The sequence below is a fragment of the Dromaius novaehollandiae genome, chromosome 1 (genome assembly GCF_036370855.1).
Source record: "Dromaius novaehollandiae isolate bDroNov1 chromosome 1, bDroNov1.hap1, whole genome shotgun sequence".
NCBI lineage: Eukaryota > Metazoa > Chordata > Aves > Casuariiformes > Dromaiidae > Dromaius > Dromaius novaehollandiae.
The window spans coordinates 155366433-155387012 of record NC_088098.1 but is presented as its reverse complement, the minus strand read 5'-3'; the positions used below and the strand labels follow the sequence as shown (position 1 = coordinate 155387012).

The 20580-nt window shown below is 39.3% G+C and overlaps 1 protein-coding gene across 6 annotated transcripts in view; it reads left to right on the top strand.

Annotated features, from left to right (window-relative positions):
* The window catches only part of ARHGEF7 (Rho guanine nucleotide exchange factor 7), a 128829-nt gene that overhangs the window by 31662 nt on the left and 76587 nt on the right, over window positions 1–20580 (top strand). For 5 of the 6 annotated variants that reach the window (XM_064503906.1, XM_064503908.1, XM_064503916.1 and 2 more), the window contains exon 3: window positions 19702–19786. In XM_064503906.1, the coding sequence (XP_064359976.1) occupies window positions 19702–19786 (85 nt within the window). Of the gene's footprint in view, window positions 1–17344; window positions 17442–19701; window positions 19787–20580 lie in introns of those variants that run through there. The other variant, XM_026108959.2, reaches the window with a different exon arrangement.

Genomic DNA, 20580 nt, shown 5'->3' with positions numbered 1-20580 from the left:
TTTTTGCTCCCTATGTGGTGCATGTTTTGAAGATTAAACCTTTCTCTTGCCCAGTAAACATGCAAGTTGATCTCAAGTCAGACTTGCACTGAATGAAGCTTTGCTATGATTGTTCAGTCATTGGTACCAGATCCATGCTTCCAGCAGTACAAAATTGACCCAGATAGCCATATGCATTTGTTAAAGTAACCGAAAGAGGTACTGCGATGTATATGCGGACTGCAGAAGGACTGCTAGTCTGTCGTAAATCGTGGCAGTCACCTACTAGTGGTGTGGTGTGGTGGTTTGTTTGTTTGTTTCTTTTAAGGGACCTGAACTCTTGGAGTGACGTTTTGCAAGAGCACTCAGCGTTTCACGCAGGGTTGTGGTGTTTTTGCTTCACTGCTGAGAGTCCTGAAGCTGGACTGAATTTGATCTAATTGCTGCCTGAAATTGCTCTGAAGTTTGTGTTTGTTCTTGGTAGAAGTTAACGCAGGTCTCAATAAGGACTGTCCTCACTGCTTTCTGAGTTTAATAGTTTTCACTAGATAAAACTATTTCACCCAGGTGAAATAACTTTATTTTCATGGCAGTGTCTACCCTCAGGTAACTGTGGCAGTGCTTGAAGTGAGGTATGTTGAGGTTTGTTTGAAATTCTCCTGTTTTTAATATTAAAATTACTTTTTCATCTTTATATGTTTCTTTAACTTCTGTAGAATCTGGAGGCTTTGTAGTCCAAAAGAGGAGTCTTCAGGTGCCCTTCCTATAATTTAATGAAGGACATTAATTTCCCCTCGTAACATGAAACTCTCTCCTTTGTTTTCCTGGCTTTTTAAAACAGTTTTTTTCCAAGGACATTTATGCAAGCAGATGCAGCATGCCTTTTGAGTCAATGAGCTGGCTGCTTTGACAGGTGAAGAACTGCTTGCTCAATCAACTTGCAGAGAATGCAGCTGCTAAACTACTCATCTGACTTGAGATGAGAGGGATTTAGCCAGAAAGCCTTGGCCAGCAGTTAGTGCAACAGGGTGGCACTGGGGAAGAGACGCTCCTGTGTTGGGAGGCCCCGCAGCTACTGGGACTTTATAGGCTAAACTGTTTGGAAAGCACTAACTAGCTGATTGAGGAGTTTAGGGGGATGAATTGTCATGAAGCAGAATTTGTGTTCCTTTGATACAATACAGAAGTTAACGCACAGCTTTGTGTGAAGCATGTTGTAGTAACTCAGTTTCAAAAGATGGTGAAGGTGTAGATGATGTGGAGATCTGTGTCTGGAAGAAACTGCTGTTGTAGCTTTTCTAGTTGGTAAAAGCTTTTGTGGGAGCTACTACTTCATGATCTAAGAGCAACTTTCATAACTGGATTTATTGTCTTGGCAACCTAAAACTAACCATATTGCAAGGCAGTAAATACAAATACTGTATTACTTTATCAGGTGTGTAGTATTGGATAACATGGCAGTCTTTGTATAGAATAAGATAGGCTATTTGAGAAGACTTGCAAAGGTTTGTGTAAAACAGATGTGGCTAGACTGTCTCACTGTGCAAAATGAGTATTTTCAGTCTGTTCACAAAAAGAAATGAGAAGTGCTTTTTAATCAGCAGGATCAGTTTTTTGTAAGCTCTGCATGTTTGCTTTCAGATCCCATGTCACTTTCAGGAGGTTAAAAAGAGTGTGTTCACCTGGAGTTGTTCGCTGGTAGCTGTGAGATGTATTGAAAGAAAACCGAATACTGTCCTAGTTTGTATTTCTTTGGCTTTTTTGATAGCTTTGCGTTCTGTTTCTTGCAATGTATATAAAAGATTTCCTCAGCTGTGAAAGAGCTTAATTAAAAAAAATTTTTTTTTCTGAAGTTGAGTCAACTTCTTGATGTCTCTTCTTGTGGCACTGGCTTTTTTGAAAGAACATTGCTAGAGATATTCAAGCAATTTCATTTTGTTGGAATCACATCTTTATTTACTAAATGTTTCTGGAACATCCTATTGGAATGGCTTGCTTAGCTTTTCAACCTACTTTTAGAACTGCATGTTTTATTCCATTATATTTTCTTGTCATTTCATTTCTTTCTATTTGCAGCATCTGGTGTCATTTCTCTTTCATAAGAGGAAACTGTGGGACTTCCAAAAGCTGTCAGCGTTTTCAAACATTTGTTGCTAATGACCGGGAAAGAAGAAACACAGTGACCTTTCAGGAGAAAAAAAATTGGATTTAGAGATGTATAAGATATGCTACAGAAAATTAGCAATATCATCACTGTCCCAGGTACATGGAACAAACCTGGTATTGCATACAGAAGTTTTGATGCTTCTGAATAATAGGAATTGATAGCTTTTTAGCTACTGTATTTGCTAAGCACAAATTCTTGCTGTAATTGCTTTCTTTGTTGGATTGCAGCAGTGCAGAGCAACATTAGTCTGGATTAAACACTGCCGTTTGAACCCTGCCCAATGGGCAATCCCCTGGTGCACACCAGCTCTCTTCAGTCGCGCCTTTGAGGCTTCAGAGTACTTCCGCTGTTTGCCCGGTCATTTGCAAGGGAGATGCCTTTGCTTGTATTTGATCAGTTTAATTAGAGTTTAAGACACTACGGACACTGAGCCTTTAAAGGTATGACAACGTAATACCTGGTAAACTCTTATCTTTAAGTTGTAGGCTGTACTTCTGGGTGTGTTTAGACATACAGGGAAGTTTCTGCCTCTTTTGTGGTCAAGTTGGATGCTAACAGCCATTACATGCTGTTGCTTTAAGAAGCAAGGGAAGTGAGAGGACATCACCTTGGGCATGGCTGGATGCCATGCCAGTTCTTGCCATGTGCAGAACACCTTGGCTTTTTGTGCTGAACTTCTCTGAGACTGGATCTTTAAAGTCACTGACCTGGTTACTGTTTTTAATGCACAACCTCTTGTTTTTCTATTTATTTTATTCAGTTAGGACCTTTACTCTGGATTGATATTTTCTATGTTAATACAATGATGTATTTTGCAGACTTCATCTCTTGTAGCAGTTCTGTTTCTGGTGCAGTGCGACTCTGATGAGAACGGGTATCTACTCTGACCTCTCAGCTAAAAGGATGAGGTCTCAAGACTCGTTGGTACCAGTCACGTTAGTGACCTCTGCTGGAGTTTCACCTGGGGTTTTTTTTTTTTTGGGTGTTGTAATGGAGATTACGATCTAAAAAGGGTTTATACATGCTCTTACTTCGGCTTGTTCTGAGAGTCACACTGAATGACTGAACTTTTTAGCCACTTATGCTTTCACAGTGGTTTCCATGATGAATTTTGTTTCTGAGGATGCTGTAGTCTCATGTGATTCTGTTAGCATCCTTTCTTTAGTGTTATGTAAATGACAGTTTTCAGTTCTAAGTGCTTCCCCCAGGGGTTTCAGTTGCTCTTGAAGTCTCACCCTTAACTCACTGTATTTAACTTTGATGTGTCTGTGTCTGAGAAAATTTTGAGCCTCCTGCAGAAGTCCCTGTAGTATCAGCTGTCTGTAAAGACAGGGCAGTGTAAAAATGCATGACTTGTTCCTTGAGACTGAGGCTGATTTTACATACATTTAAATAACAAAGATTATTAAATGAAAAAATAACCCCTGTTAATGTACCATATGAAATTTTCACAACAAAACATTATCATTGGTATTCTATACAATAACATATTGGTATAGTGATGTGGAACTGTTTCTCTTTGATTGTTGCCTGGTCATTATTTAAAACTAAAAATAATTACTAGCTAATTTTGAAGTAGTCCAAATTTTAGTCCATGTCAATATTTCTTAAGTGGCTCATATGTATTCAGTAATGTTAGGGTTACTGTACTTGCATCTTTTAATGGTGGATGCAGTTTGTTGCACCGTTTCTGTCGTAACTGTGGGCTGCCTCTGAAAGGGGAAGTGCGTATAGCCTTAACATCTTGGACACAGTCCTGCCGTTTCCCCTGGGTCAAGATATACAGACTGTGCAATTGCACTGAATTGTTTCCATGAGCCTGTCTTACAGAAAATAAACTGAGTAGCTTTCTGTAGCTGAACTAACTCTCATTCTTTGATTACATTGTGGCCAGATCGGACCCAAGGGAAGTGTAGGGGGTTCATGTGTGGAAGGCATTGAGTTAGGATCGTCTCTTGGGGCAGCAGGGTGCAGTTATACTGGACTAGGTAGAATACATTCTCAGACTTGTTGGCAGGTAATTTCAGTACAGTATTCTGTTATTTGTTTTGATACTATTTCTGTACCTTCCAGTATGACTGTATTCAATCATTTAACTCTGCTTTTAAATTCTGTGGTAGTTGCAAAACGACATCTGGTATATAGTTTAAAGAATTTGGGGAATGAAGGCTAATTACTGTGGCTCAAGTAGTACCTTGCTGTGTGTGCGCTTTTTTTTTTTGGTAATGACTAAGTTAGCATGACAAACTTGTTTTGCCTAACTTGGCTTTAGAGAAAAAGAAAGTAGGAATAATTTTGTTGTTTGTAAAGACTGAAGGATGACTGTGCAGGTTCAGATGAAAAGTCTGTTTAGTGTGTTATCCTGTGAGATAATGGTCTGTAATGGATGCTTTGGAGAAAAGCATAAGAAACAGTGTAAAGGCACCTTGATGCTTTTTCTGTTGAATCTTCCCAGCTGCTTACAGAGACCATGGCTGAGGAGCTTCTTGTGGAGTCAGGAATAGCATCTGTATCATTGTATTTTTAATAGCTCTTAGGGGACTTCTATGATTTTTTTTTAAAAAACTTTCTGAAGCTATTTGGGACCTGCACAACATCCTGTGGCAATGAGATCCATAGCTTCTATGAAAACTTACCTCCTTTTGTTTGTTCAGCTGCTGCAGCTGCTGGCAATGGGTGACTGTTCTTTTGTTGTGGGTCTTCTCTGTAGTATACATGACTTCGTGTGCTTCTGTAGTATACTTCCCTTCATCCCATATTCTCTTTCCAAGATGAACACTTTTAGTTCATTTACTCTGTCCTTGTGTGAAAGCCATTGCATTAGTCTAGTCAGTTTAACCAGTGTACATCTTTGTACCCTTTCTTGTTCTATTGTATATTCTTGAGAAAAGTGGACCAGAGCTGTGGAGGTATTATGGGAATAATAAAAGGTTTTTGCTTGCTGTCTCTATCTTCTCTAACTGTTTCTAATATTCTTTTGGATTTCTTGTCTTGGCTGATCTTTGGTCTGAAGTTGTTAGTTGACTATCCTCCTTTATTTGTCAGTAGGAATAACTAATTTAGAGCTCAGTCTTCTGCATGTATAATTAAGAGCCCCCCCCCTCCCCCCTTTTGCCTGAGGGTGGTTTTTGCATCCACTGGCACTGGATTTCACCTGTCATTTTAATGTGCGGTCATTCATAAGCTCTGACTGTAGCTGCTTGCTGTGAGCTCAGTTTTTGACTACCTTGAGCTTTGAGGATACAAAGTTACTCACTTCCCACACCCTCTCTGAAATCACATGTGCATTGTGTTGTATAGTGCCAGTCTTAAGACAGATGAGATATTTCTATTAATCCCTTCATAGTGAAAACCAACTGTTTGTCTCTAAGTGTTGTTTCTTAATTCTTGACCAGTTCTGAATCTTCCAGAGGACTCCTTCATTGCATGATACCTTTGTTTAAAGTAACAACAGCCCTTGGTGACATGCCTTCTCAAAGTATTTTCAGATATGGACTGTCCTATGTTTACTGACAATTGCTTCAAAGAGCATTGATGAATTTTTGAAACATTAGTTCTTTCTATGAAAGCAATGTTAATTCTTTTCCATTTTCATATTTATGCAAAACCTGCCAATTCTTTATTGCATCTTTTATCAATTTACTTGGCTGAGGCATTTGCTTTACTGATCTGTAATTCTCCAGATCCCTTCCGTTCTCTCCTTCCTGGATCTTTAAAAGCTTGATTCATGTTTGCTGCCTACCACTGCTCTGCTACTCAGGCTTTGTCAAGTATTGTGTTGCATACTACAGTTAAAATTTCAGTTTAGTATCTGAATTTTCTTTGAACTGATGCATGTCATGTAGTCCTGATAAGTCGCAAAGTTACTGTGTTTGATTACTCTCTTTGATTTTTTTTGTGTGTTCTAGCATCAAGATGAACCATATTTATGGCAATGGCCAGGAGAAATATTGTATTTAAAGGAAACAGTGTTGTCTGCCATTTAAACACTTGGGCAAACTGGATTGTTGGAACTTAGAATCCTTATGCTTGCTATATTTAAAATAAGAAAGCAAGTTGATTTTATTTTAAATTAGGAAAAGATAATGTCTGTCACAAGAAAGTGAACCATTATGCTTGGTGAACTAGATGATAGGGGTTATAATGGCACTATGAAAATGCTGTTGGCTTCAGTGCTTAGTGACATTGGTTTGTCAGAAATGGAAATCAAATTACTAGGAATGGAATATGGAACAGAAAACATTGTTATGCTACTGTATAATTCTGTTGTGTACATGGTGAACTCTTGGTGTCTCTTTTCCCCTCTTTCCACAGCTCCCCTGGTCTGAAAAAGAATAAAGTAGTTCAGAGAAGGTACAGCAGATGACAAGGATGGTCAAGAAAATGTAAGGAAAGGCGTCCATGGGAGTAACACAATTGTATTGATTCTTTTGTCCAGAAAAGAGTATCTGAGGTCCGTGGGGTCTCAATCATGAGTGACATGGAGAAGGTGGAAAGGTTTGTTTGTTTGTTTGTTTTGTTTCTTCTTGCACAGGATCTAGGGGCTACTCAAAGAAGTGAGGAAGGAAGGAAGTGGTTCACATGTAACTGAGCTGTGGAAATCATTTGTGGAGGCCTTTGTAGCATCTGAAGTTGCATGGACTCCAAAAGCAACTGGAGAAGTTTGGAAAATCCGTCTCAGGCTTATAAGTGCAGGTAGTTCCTGAGCCACAAACTGCTGGGCGAAAAACTTGGAGAAGTATTATTATGTAATAATTGCCCTTTTATAGTCTTCATAATTAGCAACTGTTAGATTCAGGTTAGGTTGCTGATTTCCTTAAATGCTTGTCCTGAATTCCATGGATACATCCCTAGATACTCCTTGGAAGAGTGTTTGGGCCTGTATTAGAAATTCTTGTTGTCATGAGAAGCAGCTTTGAAGCAGTACTGAGTTGTACTACATGAGAAGCAGTTACATCAGCAAAAAACCTCATGCTGAAACAACCTCTGCCAGTCACAGAACTGTTATAAGAGCACATGGTAGCGTGCTTGAGTCTTCATCAGAAGGTCCCAAGTTCTAGTGCCACTGTCCTATGTCAGAGCAGCATGTGGTAGCTGGTGATTCTGCCTGTGGACAGACGCTTTCCTCAGCTGCTAGGGCAGCGCCTCCACACAAGCATTCACTGTTCAGTGTTGACCGGCTATGTGGAGATGATTAGTGTGTTGTGAATCAGATGCTTCCTTACAGTTACCACTGATCAGATGATGGCTGTAGCTTGCTGTGTTCAGTGCCCACTATGGGAACTTGGCACCTGCACCCTGGATCAGGATGCCGGATCAGGGTGCCGGATCAGGGCAGTGTTGGTGAGATGAGATATGTTGTAAGTAAGAAGATGGATTTAGGATTCTGTTTTGTGAAGGCTGGAGCATGAGTGGTTGTGGTTTGGAGAGGGCATTGAGATTAGGGTGTCTGCAAAGAGGGGGAGGATGGCGTGTGGTTAGAAGAACTGGGGAGATAAGAATACATGAATAAGAGGACAGGAGGAATTGAGATGTGCTGCTGGGACTGGCCGCTGATAGTAAAAGCTTTAGCGATCCTTGCCAGTTAGGGTACCTGAGCCCTATTCTGTACTGGGGAGGAATGTATTTGTGCTGAAGGGAACCATCTGCTTGATCCAGTCTGCACAAGGTCATTTTCCATTATTAATCTGTCTTGTGTTATAGAGAGTGGCTATGATTTCTACCTTGATTTTTTTCAAGGCAAGAAAGCTTTCATCAATGGGAGTTTTTTGCTTTGTAAGATAGACTGTCCTCATAGAAAATATTTTGCAATTGCTGAAAATGATGCTATGTCATAAATTATTTGCTCCATTTTACTTCTCAGGAGGAATTGGATGCTGCTTCTACTTTGACACTTCAAAAATAAAAAAAATTGATACCAGTATCACATTTTGTGCTAATTCTTCATTATATGACCTCTTAGGTGATAAATAAGAACTATAAAATTCTTGAAATAGTTGGTTTCTTGGGCAAGGTACCCTTACTTCTCTCAGCCTGTGTCCCCGGCAGTACTGTGAACAAGACACTGTGAACACAGAACTGGTGCGGATTTTATTTTTTGGAGGTGTTTGTAATCTACCAGAAACCGTCATCTATTAATACTTGGATTTTTTCTGTTATTCCAGTAAACCAAGAGTGTGAATTTCGTAGAAAAATTTATTACCAAACATCAGCATGATGTTGGATTACTGTTTTTGAGGGTGTGTATGTGTGGAATTTAGTTGAATTTTTTGCTATTGGGAAATATCTGAACTGCTGTGACATTTCCCTGCACCCAAAATGAAACTTCTTGCTTTGACAGACGAGATGTCTCACTCCCACACATTGGCTCTGGTGACAGTCTGATCCTATATTGAGCTGGTTTAGCTCACTAAACTTGCAGCAAATGTTCTACTTCTTGGTGGATGCGTTTTCTGCCAGTTTAGCTGTTATAACTGGATTGCTGTGTGGGTTAAATGAGCCCCTGAGTTACATGAGCGTAAGGAGGTGTGGGAGTACTTGGCTAGGAGAAGCAGATAAGGGAGGTTCCCCACCTGGATTGTTATGTTAGTTTAGATTTATCCTGAAACCTCGTCCTGGTTTGTGGGCTTGGGAGCCCTGAGCAGGAATGGTTTACCTGAACATGCGTTGTGTTTCTCGCCCCTAGGTGCTTGCCTCACCCTTTTTAGGGGTGACTCTGCTGCTTACCTAGCAGCTGCTGGATGGCCTCAAGTTACAGGTTCTTGTAGTAAATCTGCTTCCGTTTTCAGGGTTCCTTGCCTTAAGGTGCGGGGCTCTGTAGCTGTTCATCTGCTGCTCAGGTGGCTAAACCAGCCCTGCAACAGGAGCGGTTTCCTTGCGGGGCGGAGCAGATGGTGGTGGGACTCGTCACAGCTGTCCCTGCTCCTGAATCCAGCCCTGTGCCTGTGCTTTCAAAAACTCTTTCAAATGTATTTTTATAAACGGTGGATGATCCTGGTGCAGGTGCCTGGAGGACAGGGAGAGATCTAGCTCCTCAGCTCCTTTTTAACAGTATTTGTACTTGCTAAAATCAAAATTGCAAGCTATGAGTAGAAAGGGTCTGCTTTGGAGGAGCTGTAGGTCAGAGACTGTGCATGCAGTTTTCAGCTCTTCAGTGGTTTTAAAAGGAAAGTATTAGGAACAAATTCACTCTGATTTAATTGAAACTTGAATTGTCAGTTTTGGGTGCTTGTTCACTTCTGCTAATTATTCTGGGGTTACTTGTTTCCAGCTGGTGGCTCTAAAATGAAAGCTTCAGCAGGCTGCATAGAAATTCACTAAGCCATTATTCTTGGTTAGTTTTTGGCACTTTTAACAGTATGTTCAGGAAGCAATTAAGATCTCTGATAAACACCCTTTTAGCAGAAGGGTGTAACACTCATTCTTGTTTTGTATTGTGCTTTTGCGTTTCTAAGCTATCTTTATTTCCCCCCCACTCCGAGTTTTTTCCAGGCTTGTGGGTTCTAATCATGCCGAGTCAAATTCTGACCCATAGCAGAAGTCTGAAAATGCTGGTTCCCCTTCACTGTTTTCCTGCTTATGCTTAATTGTACAAGCGTTTTCCTGTTTCCACAGTTCATATAGCTACTAAAGAAAAAAAGCACGCATACGTGCACCAAAATGTGAGTCTCTTCAACATGCTGGTAAACAGTGGCCAAATCCAGTGTGTGTCTGAGGCACTGTCAGTGAGACTGTATGTGGCTCCTGCTTCATCTGTTATTTCCTCTCCACTGATACTGGAGGTATGCATCATCTGATCTGTATCCATTTGTTCCGGATCAAATGTGAGCATGTGATAGCATTTAAGTTGTCGTCGGAGCATGTGATACCACAGTAAAACAGCCAGCAGGAGGCTATTTTAAGAGGGCAGATGATAACTGATACATAGTGCCATGTCTTTGCAGTAAGATTACTTCCCCATCCCCACACACTTTGTGTATGTCTGTCTTTCTGAACACTGCTGTTTAAAAGAATTTCTGTCTCAGCAGCCTTACTATGTGTCTGTGGTACTTTGGTTGCAACTTAGACTGATACTTAGCTTCTGTTATCCCTATTTTATACGCGGAGAACTGAGTTACAGGTAAAACAAATAATGCTGTGCCTATTTTGGTCCCAAAGAAATTAGTTTTCCTACTTTTTTCCCCAGTTGTTTGAGGATGTAATACAAGGACGTATTTTTTAACTTCATTTTTCTCTGTCCTCTTCCCTTCACTCCATACAGCATGGCTTTTTAAGCTAAATTGATACTTCAGAAATTAATTCTGAAATGTTGACAGAACACATCTAGCCTGAAGAAGGCTGAAGTCAGTTATGGCAAACCTTCATTGCTGTGTTTTTAGGTAAGAGTATGAAGAGGTTTGCAGTTTAGCTGATAAGTAGTACTTTATTTCAGAAGATAAATCTAAGTACTCTGAAATGGGGATTCTCACTTCCTAATGTTTGAAATATAGTTGCAAGTTCCCTAAATGTGTCCACTGCCTTGTATCCAGTACTTGGTTTATTCTGGCCCTCTTAAAATTTCTGTGTGTCATTACCGAGTTCAGCCACTGACAAAGAGCAGCTTGCAGAACTGTGCAGAGACAGTGCAGTTGGATGCTGAATATGGCAAATGCAGTCAGCAAGACATGTTCTCTCTGTTCCTCAGTCCGGTTCTGTAATCTTAAGTGACTGTAATTGTTGGTGTCTAGTCCTTTGAATTTCTGTTATGATTGAGTGTGATCTGCTTGAGTTCATTTTCATTCCTCTTGATATTTTCAGTTAGTGGGAATTGTTGGTCCAGTGTTTGAATGTTCAGAGCCATTTTTTTGCTTTGTTCTCTTTTGAAAGCTGGTTTCTAACTCGTTTTTCCTGACATTTTTTTTACAAAAATACATGCCAGGAAAAGATTGTGAATATATCAAAATGTATGTGGTCATAATGTATGGGTTGCTAAATACTGTGGATTTGTTTACTTGTTTACATTTTAAGACAGGAAACAGTTTACAAATTTCTTTGCAATGACTTTGCTTTTAGTTATGACATTATCTATAAATCACAAAGAGGAAGGTGCATCTCTGCCCATGAAATACACCCTGATGTATTAGGTGAAATAGACATCCTCTAAACTGTAACTCCTGTTACAAAGAATTAATTACAGAGAATTTTCTGCCATGCTACTACTCCTTGGTGATGTTAAATGGGATGGGTGGAAAGATAGGTGCCCAAGAGTGGTTTGAATTAGCAGAAGCCCTGGTATGAAGGAATAGCTGCCCCAAAGTATGATCTACTACTGTGATTGAAGGAAGAAAAGAAAAAAAAAAAAAGTGCAGACGTTCAAGTGACCAGCCACTCTCTGATTGCATTCATTCACCTCTGCCAGGGATCACAGTCTTGTTATTGTTACAGGCATCCCATAAACTTAGAAGACAAAAAGCTTCTGTTTCCTTTTTTGAAATTACAAATTGCTTAGAAACTAATTACCGATTATTATCTCGTACCAAGGCCTAAACACTCAACTGTCTTCTGCTACATTGATCTTTAGTAAGCTACTCGTGCAAGAAAAAATTGGTTTCATAAGTATAACTAGTGCTATCTGACTCAAAAGCGCATTGTTAGCATTGTTCTCAGAAAAAGCAACAACTGGAACTGTCTCTTTCTGCTGCCTGATGCTTTTGAGAAGGTCTCCTGTTAGGAGTTGTGGGTTTTGTTGGTTTTGTTTCTGTTTTGAAATTTGGGCATGACCTTTTCATTAACTGTGGCACAGTCTCCAATCCCAGTTACGGTTTTGGCTTCTACCGCACTTGCATCCCTTAGTGCTTAAATTTGCCATTCGTGGTGTCTAAAAGAAACACTATGAAAGCTGGAGCCTTTGTTTAGCAAAAGATTATTGACACATTGCAGTTTGTTTACTGTAAAATCTATGCCAACAAAGACTGTAGAGATAGATATCTGCTTTTTTCCATTACTTGGTCAGATGAAACGGTCATTCTCAGGTTAAAAAAAAAAATACTTTGACTCTTGAGAAGCTTGTTGGTTTCTCGTGAAGCAGCTCTATGAGTGCAGAGACTTCAGCTTTGGCTTCTGGAACATTGTTCTGGAACAGGACTAGCTTAGTGGATAATAGAAGACCCAGTAGAACCCGTTAGCAAATTTAGAAAAATCGTATAACCTTAGTTAACTGAGCATCTGGTCTTGGTCATCAGAATGCATTATTATTGTGGCCTTCATCTAAGCAGATGACCATCACAGCTTCCTTAAGCCTTAGTACCTACTCATTTATGAATATTGTATTTCACTAAGTATCTCCTTATCAATGGCAGCTGCAATTATCACTATGTGGTATTATCTGTAAGGTTCAAAACTTCCAAAGCAATTTGGTAGTGATTTGGGATGGAGCTGTGATATACATAGTTCTTAGTTTGCTGTGCAGATAGAAATTTGCAACAGCCTGATGTTTTCTTAGAGGAAAGTACAAATGCAGATGGTGCTAACCTTTCCATATCTATTTTTAAATTACATCTTCTTTTCCTGCTTGCAAAAGTTCCTGGTTTAAAATACAAAATTGCGTAACATTTATGCTAAAGGAAGTCCTCTGAGAATTCATTTGCCGATGCTAACTTCTCACTGTGTAGCATTCTAGCAAGAGACAGATGGAGAAAGCTTCAGGAGTTGTACAGCCCGTCTCCAAAAGGAAGCTAATATTTCTTTGTGCAGATTGTTTGCCAGAAACATCTTTGCATGAAAAATAAGTTGTGTATGTTTAGTTTTGCTGATGTTTAGATGTTGCCTTTATGACAACGGCTTAGGTAAAATGTTATGTAGTATTTGAAATTAATGCTCTGCAGAATCGTCAGTGCTTTGATGCAGCTGGTTTTGGGGAAAAAATATTGGAGCTAGGGAAGCCTTAACAAATCTTCAGGGACATTAAAACAAGCTTTCTAACTTCTGTTCTCTTCAGATTTTTATTGTAAATGCTTATTCAGATATACATACACACACTAATTACAAAGTTCCCTGTACAGTTTTTCTGTTGGTTAAGCCTGCTTTTGTAAATAGCATGTTAGGTCTTAAAGATGTTACTAATTATAGGAATTAAAGCTTTTATGTGATGTGGTGTCTTAGTACAATTATGTGTTTTACTACTGAGGAGTAGGTTTACATCTGAGCAGTAAAATTTATCCAAGATCTCATCTGAAGTTTTGTGTTCTTCACCATTCACAGTTTTAATTTCTCTTGTGAACTGTTACCAAACCACACAGAAATCCTGCACTGCACATCTATTCTCTGAGTAATTTTCAAACTTTTCCTGTTGTCTTACTCTTAACTTTTGAAACATGATTTTCCTTTTCTTTTTTAGATTTAGCTTTCCCTTGTGCTGTGCATTACTAGATTTGGGAAATAGTATGCCTCATACAGAGTTTCAGAAAACTTGTAATTGTCTTCCCCCCCCCCTTTCCTTCCTCTCTCAGTTGTCATAGTTCCCTGCTTTTCTTATCTTTCCTCTTACAGCCGCAGCTTTCCGATGATTTACTTGCTACTCAAGGAACAGCTGTTACATAATAGCTGAATGAGACTAAGCTCCACTTACAGCTGACCTAAGGTTAGAATAAACAAAAAAAATTATGCTTCATCTGTGGCCTTATCTGTGTAATCTTTTTTTTTTTCTAGCCTAGGCCTTTTAAAGGTAATCACAGGAAGATGGAACATGAATGGCGTTTTGGCTTCACCTTGCTCTCTGGTCAAGGGGTAGAACTGTACTGGGGGGCTGGAAAGGAAGTAAATGTTAGAGGCTCTTAATGCTTTTAAAGAAGGTCCCCAATTTCTAACTGTGAGTTGTTTTTTCTACCACTTGTTTCTTCGTGCTCCTATGGCCAAAAACACTGCAGTATGTCCAGTAGGAGCAGGTGGAATGACACATTATATGGTCATGCTGTTTTTTGCCAAACTCTGCGGGTGAGGCAGAGAGACCCTGTTATCTTTTATTTCCTTTAGGTGAGCCAGCCAATGTTCTTTCAGTCTTTTGCACAAGGGGCCCTAGGCCACCAAGCTGATCTGGAAAGTGTCCTGCATCTTTGGTACAGCCTAGGGTTTGCAGCTTAGTTTGGGGTGGCTGGTGAGGTTAGTGCTGCCGGCCCTATCTGTGCTGCACAGGTGTCTGGACTGCTCATAAGTCAGCTCCTGAGCTGCCGCAGTTTACGCTGCACTGTTTTAAGGAAAGCAGTCAAATGCTTAAGACATTAATATCCTCTGAGAATAGTGTGCACGTGTATATTCAAGGCACTAGTCAAATAAAAAGAAAGTATTTATTGAAAAGAAACTTCTGTTTTGCTCATGACCAATGCATGAAGTTTTTTACTGTGACTGTTAGTCTCACCGAAGCTTTCATGGTTTAAGGATATGTGCAAGATAAAACTGGTGGAAGATGTAATATGTGAAGAAAAGTTTGTGTGTCTGGAAGCTTGTCTGAAACACCTCCCAATTTTTCCTGTCTCCAGTTATAAACCTTTTCTTATCAGGAGAAACAAGCTAATTTAAAAATTTCCTTCCTCCCTAATTGGTTTCTGATTTTATGGGCTAGTAGGGAAGAATGAAATATTATAAGAACATCTGAGGTCTTCAATCTGGGTGGGTTGAACAAATGAATGCTTGCTACAGGCTTATTGGATATCTTAGTTGGCTCTCACCTTGTGTATTCTTGACCTGATTTGCTACTTTCCTTTTCCTTTCACTAATCCCTCAGTTAATGCTTTTGCAGTTTCAGTAGGGACTATCCCTTACAGGGATGAGAGAGATGAATATTGCTGTGTTAGCTTTATTTCCTTAATATTTTTGTTTCAGAAAATAAACACCTTTTGAACAGGAGTCTCCATCATCTGAGGGTTAGTGATTCAGATGACTTAAAATGACCTTGAATGTATTACCCTGGCCATGTTTAATGTGCTGGAGTTTTGAGAGTTGTATGCAGAAGTCAGCTTTACTTTAAAATGAGTATGGATTTGGTATTTGACAACCATTATGTGGAGGAAATGGATCTCTAAGGCATTTAGTTTGCTGTTTAAGAAACATGAGTGATGGAAAAATCAATATGGCTCATATGTATTAAAAATCTGGCTAATTAATAGGCTTTAATGCAGTTATAAATGAGGAATTGCCATTCAGTGTACATCTTTCTGTAGGGTATTTGCTGCCATTGGTACTTGACCATGTGATTTAACATTTCATCAGTGACCTGGAAGAGATCACCTATTCATTACCAATAAAATTTGCAGCCAGTTGAAATGCTAGGGGCCAAAAAAGTACAGGTGCGGTTATAGGGAGATGGACTCATCGCCTGAGGGTAGGTGCCTGGGTGATGGGGAGGGAGGTTGGAGGTCTGTGCGTCATGACAGGGGGATGAGCAGATCTGTGCAGTTGTGGTGCTGTGACCAGATGGGCCGGTGTGCTCTTGGGGGTATGCCCAGGATTATAGATAACGGAAGACCCCTATATATTAGGTAGTCTGGTCTGGCCTGCTTCTAGAATATAGCATCCATCTGTGATATTGATGTGCAAGGTGAAAGATGGGAGAGAACAGAAGAACAGGAGACTGATTTAAAGAGCAGGAAAACAGGCCAGTAACAGGAGATGTAAATGGGTCAGGCTGCTTAGCTTGAAGTTTATTGATTCCCTGCTATAACTATTTATAAGTTGCAAAGTGTTCCTGGTGCAAGGCTCCTAATATAGTTCTCTTTTCTCTATTTATAAGATGTGCTTTATGTTAATGCTTAAATAATGCATATCTGTACGTGGTCAATTCTATGGAATTTGAAAACAAAGGAGTGATATTTATGTATTCTATTTAAATAGTTTGCTCAAGAGATTTGGCTTGTCTGGGTCTTCATCTCATGTGATTTATGTCAGTTTTAAACCACCGGTCAGCATACAAGTATATCTGACTGTCTTGGAGGAAGATACTCATTAGAAAAACAAGGTTCATCATAGGTGGAATCTCTGCAGGCTTCAGAATGTTGTTTGCATGGAAAGTAAGGGTGTGTTGGAAGTATTTTGCCGTGAAGATTCGTTTAGCATCTGTATATGCCTGTCACATACTGCTTAAAACACAAGTCTCAATATTTTCAAGCTAATATCTCTTAGTGTTTGCATTTTTAGGTCTTGGAGCTGTTATAAGTGCAGGCAACTTTGAATTCATGTTATGCTTCTGACATGATTTGAAAAACAGCTATGTTAGTATTACAGAAGCAAAGTTAGCCTGCAGACTGTTCTATTTCATACTAGTGTGCAATATGGAAATAACTTTGCTTGATGCTTGGATCTCTAAATTCAGCCTTGATTCTGGCACTTACAGATTCAGTGTGTGTGTGCGTGTGCGATCCATTAATGTTGAATAGAGAAGGTACTAAATGACTGCCTCTCTTCCATCCAGAAATGGTGTTTTAAAGTATAACTTACTGGAGCAGATCTGCATGTAAAAAACAGAAATGACATGGTAGTGCACAGGCAAGTCTGACTTACGAAAGGCTGGAGAGGACTGCTTTTTCTAGCAGCTCCATTTAAGCTCTTCTTAAAACACCTTGAGATGATTTAACGCATGTCAGAGATACCTTCTGGATCTCTCTGTGAAACTGGGAAACCTACACTAATGTAGAAGATTATTTTTTATTGAAATAAAGTGCACACATTCAAGTAGTTCAGTTCAGTTTTGATGTGCAAATAATGAATTGGCTTCAGAACTGTAGAGAACCTAAACTTTCTCGCTCCACTAGAAGCTTTGTATGCTTCAGTCTCCTAACAAGAGTTTTGAAGGGGGCTTTTGCCTGTTAATGCAGCTGCAGACCACAAAGACACGACAGGTTTCATCACGTTTTATCTCTCTAGGTTAGGTTATTCTTAAACACTTACTTATATAGTGTAAAATTCCTCTGAAAGGTGTTGTTCCCTCCCCCCCACTCTTATCAAATACTGTGAATGAATGTAGTGGCTGTGACACTCGCTGAGGGTGGCTTCCTGGCAAAATTGCGTTACATAAAATTGCAAGGAAGCAAGCGTTTGTCTTATCCTCTCATTGTGTTGCTTCCTGTGAAGTAACATACTAGATGTGTTTCCTGGATACAGGCTTTTTTGTGGCATTGTATATGCTGGGATGATCCAATGAAATCGTTCTTGATATCCCTTATAAGTCTCAGCATAACAGGAAACGAGGCTTTCTCACATCCTGTTGTTCGTGAGTTAGTCTGACTTTGCTGGAGACCTTTTAGCTGTATCAGAATTCAGAATGAAGGTGAGCCTAAAAAATACTTAGTTTTTTTTAAGCAAGTTTAAGCTATAGTTTATAACCTTTTTTTCTTGAACCTTTTTAAAATTTCCCTCTCTCCCCCCCATTAATACTTTTCTGATCCAGTTCTGGTGTCTGCCTTCGCTGATGCTGAGCAGCACTGAGCAAGTGCCTCTCTCTCATGAATTTCTTTTATTTAGGGTCAGGACCATTGTTTCATGACTCTGTTCATCTTTTTAGTTTGCTTGTCTAAAAACTACCACAGTAAGTATATAGCTAATGATGAAAATTTTAAACTCTTGGTCCTTCCTTGTTCCATAATAGCTTATTTTTTTTTCCCAATTTGAGGAGTGGTTAAGCTGATCGCCAGTTTTCCTATCAAGCTAAGTTTATGTACTTTGTTGTCACTTCATAAGTGTCTCTTCTCGGCAGTGTCTTTTCTCATGTCTGTCATGAGTTATGCCATTAATATAACTTCAGTGCATCTCTGTTCTCTTTGTATAAAATCAGATAACTTATTCGCTTATTTTCTTCTTTGTGTATGGAACTTTTCAGTACTTCCTCATGTATCAGAAAAAAAAAAAAAACCTACAGAATTTGCATCTGTGAGACTCCCTCATCCCTTTACTTATTTCTTAAAGCTTCAAATAAATAAGTAGTCTTTAAATTATCTTTAGCCCAGTGATACTTCGTTAAATAATAACTTTTTGACTTATTTTATGCAAGTGCTAACTGCTTGGAGTACATTAGTGTTTACCACTGACTGTGCGATTCTGCTGGCAATTTGCAGCGTTGCGGTTGTGAGCCTTGTATCTGCTACCTACGCTTAAGAGATGTCAGGAACTAGCGCAGCCACGTCAGACTTGTTGCTCAGTAGGACCAAACATGAACTGTGGTTCACAGGCTGAGGAAAAAATGTGTAGGTTCAAAATCCGAGTGTTAACGTACATAAGCACCTCAAGTACTGTGAACGTGAGGTTTTTTTTCTTATGAGTGAGTAATCCGTGCCTCATTAAATGTTTCCCAAATCCGTTCTGCCTTTGTTAGCAGATCACCTAACGAGTCACAACCAGTTTGTTAGTCTGTTGTGTGGTTACTTTAGATAAGGTTTATGATAATAAGGTGCATTTCTGTTGGCTTCAAGCTCCCTTTTCCTCTTCCCAGTCCTCCTTTGTCCCTTTCTGTCTTCCTCTCCTGTGTCTGTATGCTGTTTTCTGGGGGGACAGGTTTTCCGATAATGCCTGCAGAACGGGTCTGTTATCAGGAAAATAAACAGGTTCTTACTGACTTTGTAGGTAAAAGCTACTATACTGCATGAGACTGAATCTCTTTCTGTTTCTTAAATCAGTTGGAACAAGCGTAATAGCTCGGTCTTCATTGTCCTCTTTTTAATCTTGCACAAGGGAATAGTATGACTCCTTTCAACCTATATAGGATCTATTGCAAGAGCTATTTTCATGAGTTTTTGGATGAGTGTTTCCATTACCTCAGGCAAATACTATGGCTCACTTTTTTGCCTGAATATCCAGATGTTTAATGTCATCACCCAGCTCATGAAAGATACTAGTATATTTTCTACAAGACAGTTTGAGGTTTGGATCCCTTTATCATGATTTAAAAATAATAAAAACATAAAATGACCTCTAGCTCCCTCCACCCCTCCACACACTTCCCAAACATAATTCTCCATTTAACCTATCCAGTAACTTTACTCTTTGTAAAATTTATTAATGTTACGGAACACTGCTTTCCTCTGTGCCTCATAGAATTACAGATAGCATGTACGTTAGTTTAGTACTTCTTTAAAAAAAAAAAAAAAAAAAACATTGTGAACAATTAGGTATAGTGCCTGTGAACTATTACAGAAAAAGGAGCGTATGCTAAGAGTAATGTAGTGCTTTCAATGGTACCCAGTAACTTTTTGGCCAAAAAAATCTATGAGGAAAGTTGAATAAAATGTAATTATCAGAAGAGAGCAATTTCCTGTCGTTTCATTGCCACTTGGTATTTTTAGCTCCTGTGTTCTTCGGTTTTTCTCACACGCAGCTGTTTCTGTATTCTGCTTCTGTTTTAAAATGATTAAAAAAAAAAAAAAAAAAAAAAGCCAAACACTCACGGTTTTAGTGGTCCATAACAGTTCCTGAAACGATGGTCACCTATATCAGGAAATAGCTTCTACAGTCATGGTTTGCATGATAGTAATGGTAGAAATGCTTAGTTTAAGGGTTTTTGTGTTTAATGTATGTTTTTTTTGTTTTGTTTTTAGACTTTCGATGCAAATGATCTTTATCAGGGACAGAATTTCAGCAAGGTTCTCAGCTCTCTAGTTGCTTTAAATAAGGTGACTGCAGGTAAGTAGAATCTGCTCTGTTTTGATGCTCTCTTACCTTATACTCAACACACATTAATACATGCTTATACCTGTTGCTGTATCCATGGTAAAATGAACATCAGCAGCCTTTTAGAAGAGTTTCTTGTTGGAGTTAATTCTGTGCTTGCTGTTTTAAGACTTTGACAGCAGCTTCTCAGGATTCTTCAGTCTCTTCTTCTGCAGAAGGATTTTTTGCAGTGAAGCAAAATACAGAGCCTTTTATGTGGCAAGTGTTCTTAGAAGGACCTGTTGGTCTCCCCACCCACACACACTTTGTACTAACTACTGAAAAAGACTTTTGCTCCTCTGTCCTTCACTCCTATAATTGAACATTGTTGCCAACAAACACTTTTGCCTTGTTCTTTATTTTTGCCCTTAAGAAAACACTTTTTTTGGCAGTAGCACAAGGGTGGTGAGCATCTCTGATCCCTTAGGCTCTGCACCATTCGTTTTGGTAGCAGCTACAAGATGTAGTATCTGCCTCATATTCCTTATGAGAGATAGCTGTAGAAACAGCTCACAGGTGTGCAGTGCTCTGTTGTAGGATGAGGCTGTGCTAAGCAGTGGGCAACTGGTCCAAGCACAGTAAAGAAATGTTAATCTTGGTGGCCCTTTTCATCATCTTGGTGCTCCGTGCTGGGGTTTTACATTGTCTGCAGCAAGTTCCACTTTTGTTCATCAGGTTAGAGACTGGAGAGAGAGCAAGTTGTTTAAAAATAAACTATGATTGCCACCTTTAATGTGAGGAGGACGATGAAGTTGATATAAAGAAAA